The sequence below is a fragment of the Siniperca chuatsi genome, linkage group LG13 (genome assembly GCF_020085105.1).
Source record: "Siniperca chuatsi isolate FFG_IHB_CAS linkage group LG13, ASM2008510v1, whole genome shotgun sequence".
NCBI classification, from domain to species: domain Eukaryota; kingdom Metazoa; phylum Chordata; class Actinopteri; order Centrarchiformes; family Sinipercidae; genus Siniperca; species Siniperca chuatsi.
This window is the reverse complement of record NC_058054.1, coordinates 227,501-242,500: the sequence shown is the minus strand read 5'-3', so window position 1 is coordinate 242,500 and position 15,000 is coordinate 227,501. Positions and strand designations below refer to the sequence as shown.

Genomic DNA, 15,000 nt, shown 5'->3' with positions numbered 1-15,000 from the left:
GAGGACCAATAAATCAATTACTCAGATGTTTTTTATCACATCTGGTTTGTTTTGAATCAGGACTTTTATTTTGAAATCCCGTGCCCAGCACGTGTAAACTGGGTTTGTTTTTTTCTGTTAGCATGTTAGCTGCTAACTCATCGCACGCTCCTGCTAGCTAACATTGGTCACGTCTCTGAACAGTTAACGGTTGGCGCATGGCTAAGCTAACTATGCAAGCCGTTCCCTCTCGGTGCTAACGCGGCTAACGCTAACATGCTAACGGTTACCTTGTAGTTGAAGTGCAGCTGCTCCACCTGAGAACTCAGCCGGTTCTTCTCATTCAGGAAACTGGATCGATCACAGACCAGCAGAGACCGGGGAGTCCGGTCCAGATCACCAGACATCTTGAAGAAAACGTTATTGTCACTTTGCTAATCGCTGCTCTCTGAGCGCGCGCGAAGCCGCAACATGCTTCCTGTGAGGGGTTTTCAACATAAAAGCTTCCGGCCAACGACTGAAACAGACTTCATTACAAGTTGACGTCCATTTTAAAATGTTACTTTAAGTTGAAATCCAGCTTTCTGTGTTATTTTAGTTAGTTTGTTCCTCTTGTTAATCAATGAGTAAAGTATAGTTTAATCAATACAGTAATCAATACAGTAAACATGCAAGAATGTTTATTTTGATCATACTACACGATTGTCTTTGTACCTTTATGGATAATAATAATAATGATGATGACGATGATGATGATGATGATAATAATAATAATATACACAGCACATCCGTGTCTCTCCGGCAGAGGGCAGCACCGGGCTGCAGTTCGCTAAAGGCTGCTCGTCTCTCGCCGTAGTCACGTGTTCAGACCCGGTAGTGAAGAGAACACGCTGCTCTCTGAGGATCGCGCTGAGCTGCTCAAACTCGGTTTGGACCGGTTTGGACCGGGTTTAGATCTGCTTTAGATCAGGGTTTAGTGTTGGTCTGTCTCTGTGTGTGTGTGACGTCATGTCGGTGGTCGGCTCAGTACCTGGACAGTTTGATGACGCAGAGGAGGACAGGTGAGACAGACTGGTGGCTGATTAATATTCACGTGTGACAGTAAATGTTAGTTTATTTACTGAGAAGTGTGTGTGTGTTATATATATATAAATAAATATAAAGTATAGACTTGTTGTTGTTGTGTCTGCAGACATTAAACTGACCACAAACACGAGAAGAAAGAAGATTTCGCAGAAACAAACAGCGGCGGCCATGTTGGACGTTTCTGACTCTTGTTGTGTTTTCTCTGTCTGCAGCGACCAATCAGAGCTGTCAGCTGTTCAGAGTCAGATCAGTGATGTCACTCTGCAGCCTTCATCAGACCGAGAGGAGGAGGAGGATGAAGAAGATGAAGATGATGATGAAGATGAAGAGTGGGCGTGGCGTTCAGCAGGAGATCTGACTAAAAGATACAACCGGACGAGTCTCAACTGTCAGGTCAGACACGCTGATCAAACTGATTTATTATTGATTATTAATGATCGTGTCTCTTCAGTCAGCTGACTTCAGCTGTTTGTTTTTATTGGTCAGGCCAACAGACAGAATCCGTCCAATAAGATGCTGCCGTCAACTCCGTCTGATAAAGCTCTGAGGAAATATGAACACAAGATCAACCTGGGTAACACACACACACACACTGTAACACACACACACACACACTGTAACACACACACACACACACACTGTAACACACACACACACACTGTAACACACACACACACACACTGTAACACACACACACACACACACTGTAACACACACACACACACTGTAACACACACACTGTAACACACACACACACACACTGTAACACACACACTGTAACACACACACACACTGTAACACACACACTGTAACACACACACACACACACTGTAACACACACACTGTAACACACACACACACACACACACACACTGTAAACACACACACACACACACTGTAACACACACACACACACACACTGTAACACACACACACACACACTGTAACACACACACACACACTGTAACACACACACTGTAACACACACACACTGTACACACACACACACACACACTGTAACACACACACTGTAACACACACACACTGTAACACACACACACACACACACTGTAACACACACACACACACACACTGTAACACACACACACACACACACACACACTGTAACACACACACACACACACTGTAACACACACACTGTAACACACACACACACACTGTAACACACACACTGTAACACACACACTGTAACACACACACTGTAACACACACACACACTGTAACACACACACTGTAACACACACACTGTAACACACACACACACACACACACACACTGTAACACACACACTGTAACACACACACTGTAACACACACACTGTAACACACACACTGTAACACACACACACACACTGTAACACACACACTGTAACACACACACACACACACACACACACACACACACACTGTAACACACACACACACTGTAACACACACACTGTAACACACACTGTAACACACACACTGTAACACACACACTGTAACACACACACTGTAACACACACACACACACACTGTAACACACACTGTAACACACACACACACACTGTAACACACACACACACACACACTGTAACACACACACACACACTGTAACACACACACACACACACACACACACTGTAACACACACACACACACACACTGTAACACACACACACACACACTGTAACACACACTGTAACACACACACACACACACACACTGTAACACACACTGTAACACACACACACACACTGTAACACACACACACACACTGTAACACACACACACACACTGTAACACACACACACTGTAACACACACACACACACTGTAACACACACTGTAACACACACACCGTAACACACACACTGTAACACACACTGTAACACACACTGTAACACACACACTGTAACACACACACACACTGTAACACACACACTGTAACACACACACACACACACACTGTAACACACACTGTAACACACACACACACTGTAACACACACACACACTGTAACACACACACACACACACACACTGTAACACACACTGTAACACACACACACACACACACACTGTAACACACACACACACACTGTAACACACACACACACACACTGTAACACACACACACACTGTAACACACACACACACTGTAACACACACTGTAACACACACACACACACACACACTGTAACACACACACACACACACACTGTAACACACACACACACACACACTGTAACACACACACACACACAGCAGCTCCTCTTACTCGTTTGTTCTGGATCTTTCAGCCGTATCCCATGGTCTTCATCAGCAGGTGGAATCTGTAGATTTTGAAACTTTAGTTGAAGGACTTTTCTCATCCATGAAGTCTGGCCACGTGATGAAGGCCACGTGATGAAGGCCACGTGATGAAGGCCACGTGATGAAGGCCACGTGATGAAGGCCACGGGATGAAGGCCACGTGATGAAGGCCACGTGATGAAGGCCACGGGATGAAGGCCACGTGATGAAGGCCACGGGATGAAGGCCACGTGATGAAGGCCACGTGATGAAGGCCCGCGTGATGAAGGCCACGTGATGAAGGCCACGTGATGAAGGCCACGTGATGAAGGCCACGGGATGAAGGCCACGGGATGAAGGCCACGGGATGAAGGCCACGGGATGAAGGCCACGGGATGAAGGCCACGTGATGAAGGCCACGTGATGAAGGCCACGGGATGAAGGCCACGTGATGAAGGCCACGTGATGAAGGCCACGTGATGAAGGCCACGGGATGAAGGCCACGGGATGAAGGCCACGGGATGAAGGCCATGGGATTCAGTTGACAGCTCCTTGAGACTCTTTACACTGACACTTTATTCGTGTAAAGAAATAAAAACAAGTAGAAATCTGTTTAATTTGAGAATCAGTTACTGACAGAATGAGCAGTTTGTTACGTTTGTACTGAAGATCAATAATTGATCGTATTGATTTCGTCCTGATCAGTTTGTTTGCTTTGATTTCAGATAAACTGAATTACGCCGACTCAGTGATCAATAAAGTGACGACGATGCAGAAACAAAAAGACTCCGACACGTACGTCTGAACTCGCCTGATTGTTGTTTACAGGTCACGTGACTGACGTGACTAAAGTTCTGATTGGCTGCTTTCTGCAGGTACAGAGTGAAGGACAAATCGGATCGAGCCACAGTCGAACAGGTGAGCTGCTCTTTCACATGAAGATGCTTTTATTTAGAAAAGTCCTGACAGGAAGTGAGCGGCAGGATGAAAACTGATGAAAAACGTTTGAAAGTTCAGTTATGTGCAGTCACAGTCATCAGTTCATCTCTCAGGTGGCGTATTGATCATTTATCAATAAAATATATCATTGATTATATACAGTAGAGTATACATACTGAACAGTATGGTGGAGCAGGGCCGGGGGTTCGATCCCTGACTCGTCCACTGAACCCCAAACTGCGGACCTGCATCATGTTTACGTGCAGATTATTTTGAAAAGTCTGGATTCTGTTTCCTGTGAGAACTTTATAATGACGTCATGAATCAGAGAACCGGAGACGGAAGAACTTCACGACAAAGTTTACGTGAAGCAACACAAACTAACTTTGGAGTGATTGATCCTCTCTGCTCTGATCAATAAGCAGCAGACCTGAAACGTGGTGGTTGAAATCAGCTGATTGTTCTTCTTCTTCTTCTGCAGGTTTTGGATCCTCGAACTCGAATGATTCTCTTTAAGATGTTGAGTCGAGGAGTCATCTGCGAAATCAACGGCTGCATCAGTACGGGGAAGGAGGTCAGAAATCACATCAATACGCTGATATGATGCAGCATTACTGGTTATTGATCTGTTATTGATTTGTTCTTATTGGCAGTATGCCAGTATTTGAGTGCCTTAACTCTTACAGTAAGAATTATGGCCAACAAATACGCTGTTTTAAAAGTAGCAGCTAGTCCCACAGTGAGAACAAATAAACCATGTTTAGATGCACCGCAGCCCTCTGAGATCCACCTTTAGGCTTCACGTTCAGTGTCCAGAAATCCAGTCAGAACCGGCAAAAAGGTTTTGATCCTTTGATCCCTTTAGTCTACCTGATCAAACAGAACTGGGCTCCGCCTTCTTCACGTTGCCCGGGAGAAGTGCGCCCCTTGTTTCGCTGGCAATAAAAGCTCGCATGCAGAATATCCTCCCTGATGGTGCGGAGGTTTTTGCGGCTCTGAACAGTTTTGGGTATCTCTCTGCTTTTTGTGTAGTCCTTTCATACAAGCCTTCATCTCACTGCCGACTGTTCCTCCTCTTCATCGCTGCACAGCAGCATTGCCATCACCTGGTCCTCCTGGAAAGGCCTGTCAGCTAGACTCTCAGCTTTGCCACCGCTGAATAAGCCTCGTCCCTGAAAAAAGAAAGCTTCTTGAAACGTGGGTCAAGAACAGCAGCTTCGATATAAACGCTGCTCTCCAGGAGTCGCTCTTTGAGCGCCCACCCTCGGTCAGCGTAGTCTTTCGTGACCTCGCCGTCGTCGTCACGCACCACCCAGTGCCGTCTCTTAAACATCGGAAACAGTGGCAGATAGCGATGCGTTCATGTCTGATGGTTGGTTTAAGAACATTATGTCCTCTGCTGTTCTCCACTGGGATGTTGTGAGCTCTAGATCTCGGCCGGCCCGTTGGCTGACACTTAAATCCGTCTGCACACCTGGCACTGCACTCGCCGAGTCACTGTCCCTCTTCCTGGCCCCCCCCCGCTCACTATGAGACATATTAACAAGCGACCCAAACAAGAAAAGCAGTCGAATGTTCCTCGTGTTCCTGTTAATCACCGATCTCGCACTCCAACAGAATAAACCTCACTCGCTGTCTCACATTTTCCAACATAGACGTAACAAACAAAATCATGTGTAGCTAATTCATTCTACCGAAATGCCACAACGTGACTCAGACGTTGTAAGTAGTTTGTAATCTGTCCTGAAGCCACCAGACCACCAGACCTTCAGACTGCCACCACACAAATCTACATTAAAAACTGTAGCAGCTACATGACTGGACTCACTGTTAGAGGAGCTGCGAAACCTCCTGAGGACCTCGCCCCTCCTCACGTTCATGGACCGGTGGTCAGTGAAGGCATTCCTCAGTACTGAGAATGAATTTGCACACATCGCAGTGGACATTATTTGTATTTAGCTGACGCTTTTATCCAAAGCGACCATGTGACTACAACCCAAAATTTTCAAGAATCATGCAAGTACGTTAAGTTCATCGAATATGCTGAACTGCTTAAAGTGCTACAAGTGGGCGCACCGAGTGTTAGTCCAAGTGTTACAAACTTGGCTCAGCGGGAGTCGCACACACAAGTTTCCAAAGCAGTCAATATTAAATCAATTATTTCATTAATAAGAATATAAGATGTGTCTCCAGCGTCGGCTGTAGCTATTGTGAGTAGACGCTCTGTTGCTTCGCTTGATGCTTTTCACCCCAATGCCTCCCCCCTAGCGTCGGGCCCGGGTACAGGAGTGCCGTCTCAGTTACAAAGTGATTATTCTGCGCCCTCCTGTCTTCAGGAGTTTGGACTCCAGAGTTCAACTTAACGAGTACTCACGTCTGAACTTGGTGAACTTTGTACTGAGAAAGTCCTGCAGAGTTGAATACAAACTGAACAGCACGATGGGTCCAAACAGATGTTGAGTGTTGTGTCTCTGACGGTAAATAACCAGCGCATTGTGTTCTTCTGATCGGTTTTTCAGGCTAACGTTTATCACGCCAGCACCTCTGCAGGAGACAGCAGAGCCATCAAGATCTACAAGACCTCCATCCTCCTGTTCAAAGACCGAGACAAATACGTCAGCGGAGAGTTCAGGTCAGTCACATACCATAGAAGAAGAGTTGAGCTCAGTCACATACCATAGAAGAAGAGACAGACCATTTCCTAACACAGGTGAGTGTGCAGACAGGAAACACCTCCACATGCAAGGAATTTGCTTTGCTGCAAAACAATAAACATCGTAGAAATATGAAGAAAGAGGATTGTAGGTCAAGAATCATAAATATAAGATTTACAATAAGAAGCATCCTTGGTACCACATGGTGATGGAGGAGGCGAGGATGGACTCAGTGATGGCGGTGTAGAAGTGCACCATCATTGTCTTTCGCAGGTTGAACTTAATGATGATGATGATGGTGCCCAGGAAGTGGAAGGACTCCACAGTGTCGACAGGGGAGTCACACAGGGTGACTGGGGCAGGTGGGGATGGGTTCTTCCTGTGATCCACAACCATCTCCGCTGTCTTTAGAGCGTTGAGCTCCAGGTTGTTCTGGCTGCACCAGGTGGTCAGTCTCCCACCTGTAGGCGGACTCATCCCCATCAGAGATGAGCTCAATGAGGGTGGTGTCATCTGCAAACTTCAGGAGCTTGATGGACTGCTGACTGGAGGTGCAGCTGTTGATGTACAGGCAGAAGAGCAGAGGGCAAAGGACGCAGCCTTGAGGGGAACTGGTTCTGAGGGTCCGGGAGTCAGAGATAGGTTTCCCCAGCCTCACATGCTGCCTCCTGTAGGACAGGAAGTCTGTGATCCACCTGCAGGTGGAGTCAGGTGCACTCAGCTGGGAGAGCTTGTCCTGCAGCAGAGCCGGGATAATAATGTTGAATGCGGAGCTGAAATCCACAAACGGGATCTTGGCGGGGTTTCTGAGGAGTCCAGGTGCTGGAGGATGACGTGATCGGCCACGTTTACTGCATTGTCTACGGACCTGTTGACTCTGTAGGTGAACTTCAGGGGTTCCAGGAGTGGGTCTGTGATGGCTTTGAGGCGCTCAAAAGACTTCATTATGACAGAGGTCAGGGCGACAGGTCCGTAGTGGTCCTGTCCTGTGTCCTGTGGTCCTTGTTTTGTTGGGGAAGGGGATGATGGTGGATAATTGAAGCAGGCTGGCACATGGCATGTTTCCAGTGAGGTGTTAAAGATGTCCCCTGAACAGTCTGTTGACATCCCTCTCCGGGATGGAGAGAGTAGTTGTTGCAGTAGGGGAGGGGGGAGCTTCTAGGGGGAGCAGATGTGGAGAGGGTCAGGCCCCTGCTTAGGTGGGGGAGGTGGAGCTGGTGGGCTGGAGTTGGTGGATGGAGTCACGGGGGATGGTGTCAGGACTGTCCCATTGTCTCTCAAAGCAACAGTAGAACTCATTCAGTTGGTTGACCAGGCGCAAGTCGTTAATGGAGTGGGGGGCTTTAGGTTTGTAGGTGAGACCCTCCAGACAGAAGCAGAGTCGCCGGCTGAGAACCGGTGTTGTAGTCTCTCTGAGTACAGTCATGGAGCTTCTCTCACTGCCTCGCTAAACCTGCCCCTGTCTCATGAGGTACTAAGAAGTTGTTCTTCTGTTGTTCTGCAGGTTCCGTCACGGTTACTGTAAAGGAAACCCCAGGAAGATGGTGAGAACGTGGGCAGAGAAGGAGATGAGGAACCTCATCAGGTTAGAACCTTTCTACTGACTCACAGAACCCAGTAGAACCTGATCTGACAGATAGAACCCAGTACAACCTGTTATAACTGACACATAAAACCTAGTAGAACCTGTTTTAACTGACACCCAGAACCCAGTAGAACCTTTAACTGACATGTAGAACTCAGTAGATCGTGATATAACTGACATGCTGAACCCAGTAGATCGTGATATAACTGACACGTAGAACCCAGTAGAACCTTTAACTGACATGTAGAACCCAGTAGATTGTGATATAACTGACATGCTGAACCCAGAACCCAGTAGATCGTGATATAACTGACACGTAGAACCCAGTAGATCGTGATATAACTGACATGCAGAACCCAGTAGATCGTGATGTGACTGACAGGTAGAATCCTGTAGAACCTCTCTGACTGACAGAATCTAGTAGAACCTGATCTGAATGATAGGTAGAACCCAGTAGAACCTGACAGTGTGTGAGTTTCAGGCTGCAGACGGCAGGAATCCCGAGTCCAGAACCTCTGCTGCTCAGAAGTCATGTTCTGCTGATGAGCTTCATCGGAAAAGACAACATGTAAGAACCATTCAGGGTGATTGATCAGATGTGAACCGATAAATAATGACTGTCCTGTATTGATCACTCTCTCCTGTATTGATGACCCTGTCCTGTAGTGATCACTCTCTCCTGTATTGATGACCCTGTCCTGTAGTGATCACTCTCTCCTGTATTGATGACCCTGTCTCCTGTAGTGATCACTCTCTCCTGTATTGATCCCTCTCTCCTGTATTGATCCCTCTCTCCTGTATTGGTCACTGTCTCCTGTATTGATGACCCTGTCCTGTAGTGATCACTCTCTCCTGTATTGATGACCCTGTCTCCTGTAGTGATCACTCTCTCCTGTATGGATCCCTCTCTCCTGTATTGGTCACTGTCTCCTGTATTGATGACCCTGTCCTGTATTGATCACTCTCTCCTGTATTGATGACTCTGTTGTTTATTGCTGGTCAGGCCGGCTCCTCTGCTGAAGAACGCATCATTGTCAGAGTCAAAGGCTCGTGAGCTCTACCTGCAGGTTCTACAGAACATGAGAAAGATGTTCCAGGAGGCTCGACTCGTCCACGCCGACCTCAGCGAGTTCAACATGTTGTAAGAGACCGTGCCACCAACAGGACACGCCCACTACACATACAACCCCTTCAAAATAAAACGCCTCTGAAACTCACTAACCTGTCTGTAGATATCACAACGGAGACGCTTACATCATCGACGTGTCACAGTCGGTAGAGCACGATCATCCTCACGCTCTCGAGTTCCTCAGGAAGGACTGCAGCAACGTCAACGGTGAGACGCTGCAGCACAGTGTTTACTACACTGAAACCTGAACTCAGATAATAAAGTGAAAGGATCTGTTGGAAGTTAGGGAATTCTCACTTCGTCCTGTGAATCCTGAGATGAATCTGTAATATTAAACGCTCTGCAGTATGATTCAAGTTCTGCTCTGATTACTGACTGCAATGATCTGTCGGGTTCGAACCTGTCATCTGCTCGGTTTGTGTTGTTTTCCCCAGAGTTCTTTGTTAAACGCGGTGTGGCGGTTATGACGGTCAGAGAGCTGTTTGACTTCATCACCGACCCATCAATCACCTGCCACAACATCGACCAGTACCTGGAGAAGGTCAGAACACTTTATTCATAAAAACATCCTCAGAAAACACAAACAAGTAAAAACAAAGAAAAACAAGATATAAGATGGGCAGAAAAAAGATAGCAGTTGTTTGTTAGTTAGTTTATTTGTGTGTCTGTGATTGGTTGTCCAGGCGATGGTGATTGCAGCTGAGCGGACGTCGGAGCAGCGATCAGATCAGGACAGAGTGGACGAAGAAGTGAGAGAAAAAGACTACAAACACAAACGTCATCCTGTTCAGCTGGTTACAGTAATGACCACCTCTCTGTGGAGTCTGTCTGACGTCCTTTTAACAGCCAGTGTCCCCCCTCGTCCCCCCTCAGGTGTTTAAGAAGGCCTACATCCCTCGCACTCTGACGGAGGTGAGTCACTACGAGCGAGACGTCGACCTGATGAAGTCCAAGGAGGAGGAGTCAGCCATCTGCGGACACAACGACAATGTAAGAAACACAAAAACATAAAGACGAGTAGAGACAGTGGAGACAGTAGAGACACAGTGGAGACAGTGGAGACAGTAGAGAGACAGTAGAGACACAGTGGAGACAGTAGAGACACAGTGGAGACAGTAGAGAGACAGTAGAGACACAGTGGAGACAGTAGAGAGACAGTGGAGACACAGTAGAGAGACAGTGGAGACAGTGGAGACACAGTAGAGAGACAGTGGAGACACAGTAGAGACACAGTAGAGACGGTGGAGACGGTAGAGAGACAGTGGAGACAGTAGAGAGACAGTGGAGACAGTAGAGAGACAGTAGAGACACAGTGGAGACAGTAGAGAGACAGTAGCGACACAGTGGAGACAGTAGAGACACAGTGGAGACAGTAGAGAGACAGTGGAGACACAGTAGAGAGACAGTGGAGACAGTAGAGAGACAGTAGAGACACAGTGGAGACAGTAGAGAGACAGTAGCGACACAGTGGAGACACAGTAGAGAGACAGTGGAGACACAGTAGAGACACAGTGGAGACACAGTAGAGAGACAGTGGAGACACAGTAGAGACACAGTAGAGACGGTGGAGACGGTAGAGAGACAGTGGAGACAGTAGAGAGACAGTGGAGACGGTAGAGACACAGTGGAGACAGTAGAGAGACAGTAGAGACACAGTGGAGACAGTAGAGACACGTCATCAACTCGCGTCTTTACTTTATTTATACGTGGTTTAATCTGGTTTGTGTACTTTTATTATTTTCATTACAGATTAATCTGCCAGTGAAATGAAACATGAAATCTTCCCATTTCAGTTGAAAAATCACCAAAATGATTATTCGGTTCTGAAAAAAGTTAATTAGTTTTACTTCGTCTACAATCTGAAATACGCCCGCAGGTTTCTGTCACCTGGGACAGACCGGCTTTAATCAGAGTATCCAGGTGTTAACCAGCAGTCAGCTGCCACCTGTCTTTAATGGTTTGTGTTGTTGAGCAGTGGAACAGGTGAAATCACCTGTGTCACCTGTAACACAGGTAACAGGTGAAATCACCTGTGTCACCTGTAGCAGTATGGATGATGACGACGCTGTTGTTGTTGTTCAGGTCCTGTATCAGACGCTGACCGGACTGAAGAAGGATCTGTCTGGAGTTCAAACGGTACGATCACCTCGCACTCTGTCTGATGCTAGTGTTGGCTTAGCTTAGCTTAGCTTAGCTTAGCTTAGCCTAGCCTAGCCTGACAGTGACATACTGTAAATTCTCAAATATTGGCTTGTTTAAATCACCTGCTGAGAGAACCCGGCGTTTTCTAATGAAGCTCCTTGCTTTTGTTTTCTGTCAGTGAAACGCAACACTTCCTGCACTGATGTTTCACATTAAACGCCTCAGAGCACTACGGAGTCAGAAAAAGAAACAGGAGGACAAAAAGGCGAAATATTTATGTCCCGTCTGAAGTTTTACACCTCTTCCTTAGTGACACGCCCATTTGTTCATTTGTCTTATTAGGATTTCTTTTATTATTGGCATCGTGTTTACTCCTGTTTGTTTCTTGTGGCCTACACGAGCCTCTGAACTCACTCCATCACTGTATATCGTTACTACTCATGTCTCAAAACATGTTTCAAATTAAAAGGCTTCCAGCAATCCCTCTCTTCCTGCACGGCTTTTATTGTGAAACCTCAGCAGGAAGTGCTGAGGTTTGACAGCAGCTTAACAGCGATAAAGTAGAAGAGTGCAGTTGTTCAGTGGTGAAGACGAGGCAGCTCGTCCCGGGACAAGTGGAAGAGAAATGTACTTACAAGTCTTAAACAGAACAAATGCTGCGTGTCTTCACGTTATGTGCTCATTACTCGGCCGTTTAGTTCAATGAATACCTTCAGAGGGCCGTTTTGAAACAAATTTAACATCTTTCCTCACTGTACGTCCAACTCAGCGGAGTGCGAACCGCTCGCGGTTCAAACGGTTAACTCCGCAGCGAGAACAGCGATAACGCTAGCTAAGCACCAACGCAGAGTACTGTGACCCGCTCTCGCTGGATCCGTCGCATTGACCCAAAATTACATGTTGATTAGCTACGTTTGCAGCCCAGCTAACGGAGAGGGGGAGCCAAGGTTGACATTACGTTAACACAAGGGGTTAGTTGTAACACTTTATATATATATATATATATATATATATATATATATATATATGTATGTATGTATATATATACGTATATATGTATATGTATGTATATATATACGTATATATATATATATGTATATATATACGTATATATATATATGTATGTATATATATATATATATATATATATATATATACATATATATATATATATATACATATATATATATGCATATATATATGTACATATATATATATATGTACATATATATATATATATATATATATATATATATGCATATATATATGTACATATATATATATATATATATATATATATATATATATATATATATATATATATATATATATATGTATATATATACATATATATATATATATATATATATATATATATATATATATATATATATATATATATATATATATATATATATATATATATATATATATATATATATATATATATATGGCAGCTCGTAAGAACTACAAAATGGCTCAAATAAAAACTACAATAGCCATATGGCATTTTGAATACCGGCCCGTTATGAGAACAAACATCCGTCACTCAGAAACACCTTGCTGCTGTTTTTACTGAAAACCAGCATTTGATAAACCGGCGGCACCTTAACAACCATTTAGCAGCTGTTCTGGAGCTTTCGATCGCATCGTACGATGACGATCACGTGACCAGGCACGTGGTCAGAAGTGTACGGGAAGCCGTTTGTGCCAGAAACATGTTAGAGTTCTTGTTTAGACGACATTACAATGTGCGTTCACACGTAGAGCTTTGCAGTATTACCACGACATGTTTCTACACGTTGACACAAAGACTGACGCCGTAACGCGGCTTTTCTGGCTGTGGCCAGTGAGGGACCCTGAATGAAGGCGCGCGTACGTATTCGCGAGGAAGGTGGCGTCGATGCTGTCGAACGGCAACGCCAGGGAGCGCGATGCGCAGAAAGTGCTGATGTGGGCGTCTGCGCACTCGTTGGCCACAACCAGAAAAGCCGGTTAACGTGTAGAAACATTTGATTTCACCGCGGCGTGCTGTTCACTCTGACTGTGTGACGTCTCCTCAGGTTCCTGCTCTCCTGGAGGACGGCCGGTCTTCGTCCTCGGAGGAGGAAGAGGAGGAGGAGGGAGAGGAGGACGACAAAGAGGAAGATCGGCAGGAGCAGAGTGAGGAAGCCTCCGTGGACAAAAAGGTGTTTGACGCTCTTTATACAACAGAAGCTGCCCGTCCTCCATCTGAGACAGGAAGCTGCGCTGGAGCCAGTTTGTTTTTGTAAAACTGAAGATGAAAATGTTTTTGTTCTTTCAGGAGAAGAAGAAAATGGTGAAGGAAGCTCAGAGAGAAAAGAGAAAACACAAATTACCGAAACACGTGAAGAAGAGGAAAGAGAGAGTGTCCAAGATGAAGAAAGGCAAATGATGACTTCCTGTTTGTCGATGTGTGAACTTGAAAACTGAACAGAAACGCCGCCTCTGTTTCTGTTAGAAGCAGCCAATCATGGGTGAGCGTTCACCCGTCACCGTGGAGACAGAGGTTCGGCTTCACCTCATGAGACGCAGATTTAAATCCTTCCTGCAGCGATCACAGGACACCTGATGACATCACCACGTTGCGTCTGACCTGACCTTCCGTTAATGATGTTACCTGTACTGCAGGTGTGCAGCTGTACTTCAGCAACACAACAAAGATCTGCGTCTTCCGAAGAAGCAAAACTCTCAATAAAACATTTAATCGTGTTTTTATTATCGTCTCATCTTTTTCTTTTGTTGGTGAAATCTGTTTTCAGTAATGTCCTCCAACCTGTGAGGCTCGTTAGCTGGTCCACGAGCTAATGTTAGCCATGAGCTAATGTTAGCCACGCACTGTTAGCCACGAGCTAATATTAGCCACGCACTAATGTTAGCCACGAGCTAATGTCAGCCGGTCCACGAGCTAATGTTAGCCACGAGCTAATGTCAGCTGGTCCACGCACTAATGTTAGCCACGCGCTAATGTTAGCCACGCGCTAATGTTAGCCACGAGCTAATGTCAGCCGGTCCATGAGCTAATGTTAGCCACGCACTAATGTTAGCCACGCACTAATGTTAGCCATGAGCTAATGTTAGCCGGTCCACGAGCTAATGTTAGCCACGAGCTAATGTTAGCCACGCACTAATGTTAGCCACGAGCTAATGTTAGCCACGCACTAATGTTAGCC

General features: G+C 45.7%; 2 protein-coding genes across 3 annotated transcripts in view; one reads left to right on the top strand and one right to left on the bottom strand.

Moving 5' to 3' along the window:
• rpp40 (ribonuclease P/MRP 40 subunit) overlaps positions 1–482 on the bottom strand; it is a 9,319-nt gene extending 8,837 nt beyond the window's left edge. Inside the window, exon 1 of one of the 2 annotated variants that reach the window (XM_044219641.1) lies at positions 270–482. In XM_044219641.1, the coding sequence (XP_044075576.1) occupies positions 270–386 (117 nt within the window). In that variant the 5' untranslated portion in view covers positions 387–482. The remainder of the gene's footprint in view (positions 1–269) is intronic. The other variant, XM_044219640.1, reaches the window with a different exon arrangement.
• A 346-nt stretch (positions 483–828) lies between these two features.
• On the top strand, positions 829–14,539 carry riok1 (RIO kinase 1 (yeast)). Its single transcript, XM_044219592.1, has 17 exons — positions 829–1,040; positions 1,278–1,458; positions 1,552–1,639; positions 4,083–4,152; positions 4,233–4,275; positions 4,778–4,870; positions 6,816–6,928; positions 8,455–8,535; positions 9,017–9,103; positions 9,539–9,676; positions 9,768–9,871; positions 10,099–10,205; positions 10,348–10,413; positions 10,538–10,654; positions 11,747–11,800; positions 13,870–13,995; positions 14,112–14,539. The coding sequence occupies exons 1-17, from the start codon at positions 988–990 to the stop codon at positions 14,220–14,222; spliced, it is 1,632 nt and encodes a 543-aa protein (XP_044075527.1). The 5' UTR covers positions 829–987; the 3' UTR covers positions 14,223–14,539.
• Positions 14,540–15,000: the final 461 nt, after the last annotated feature.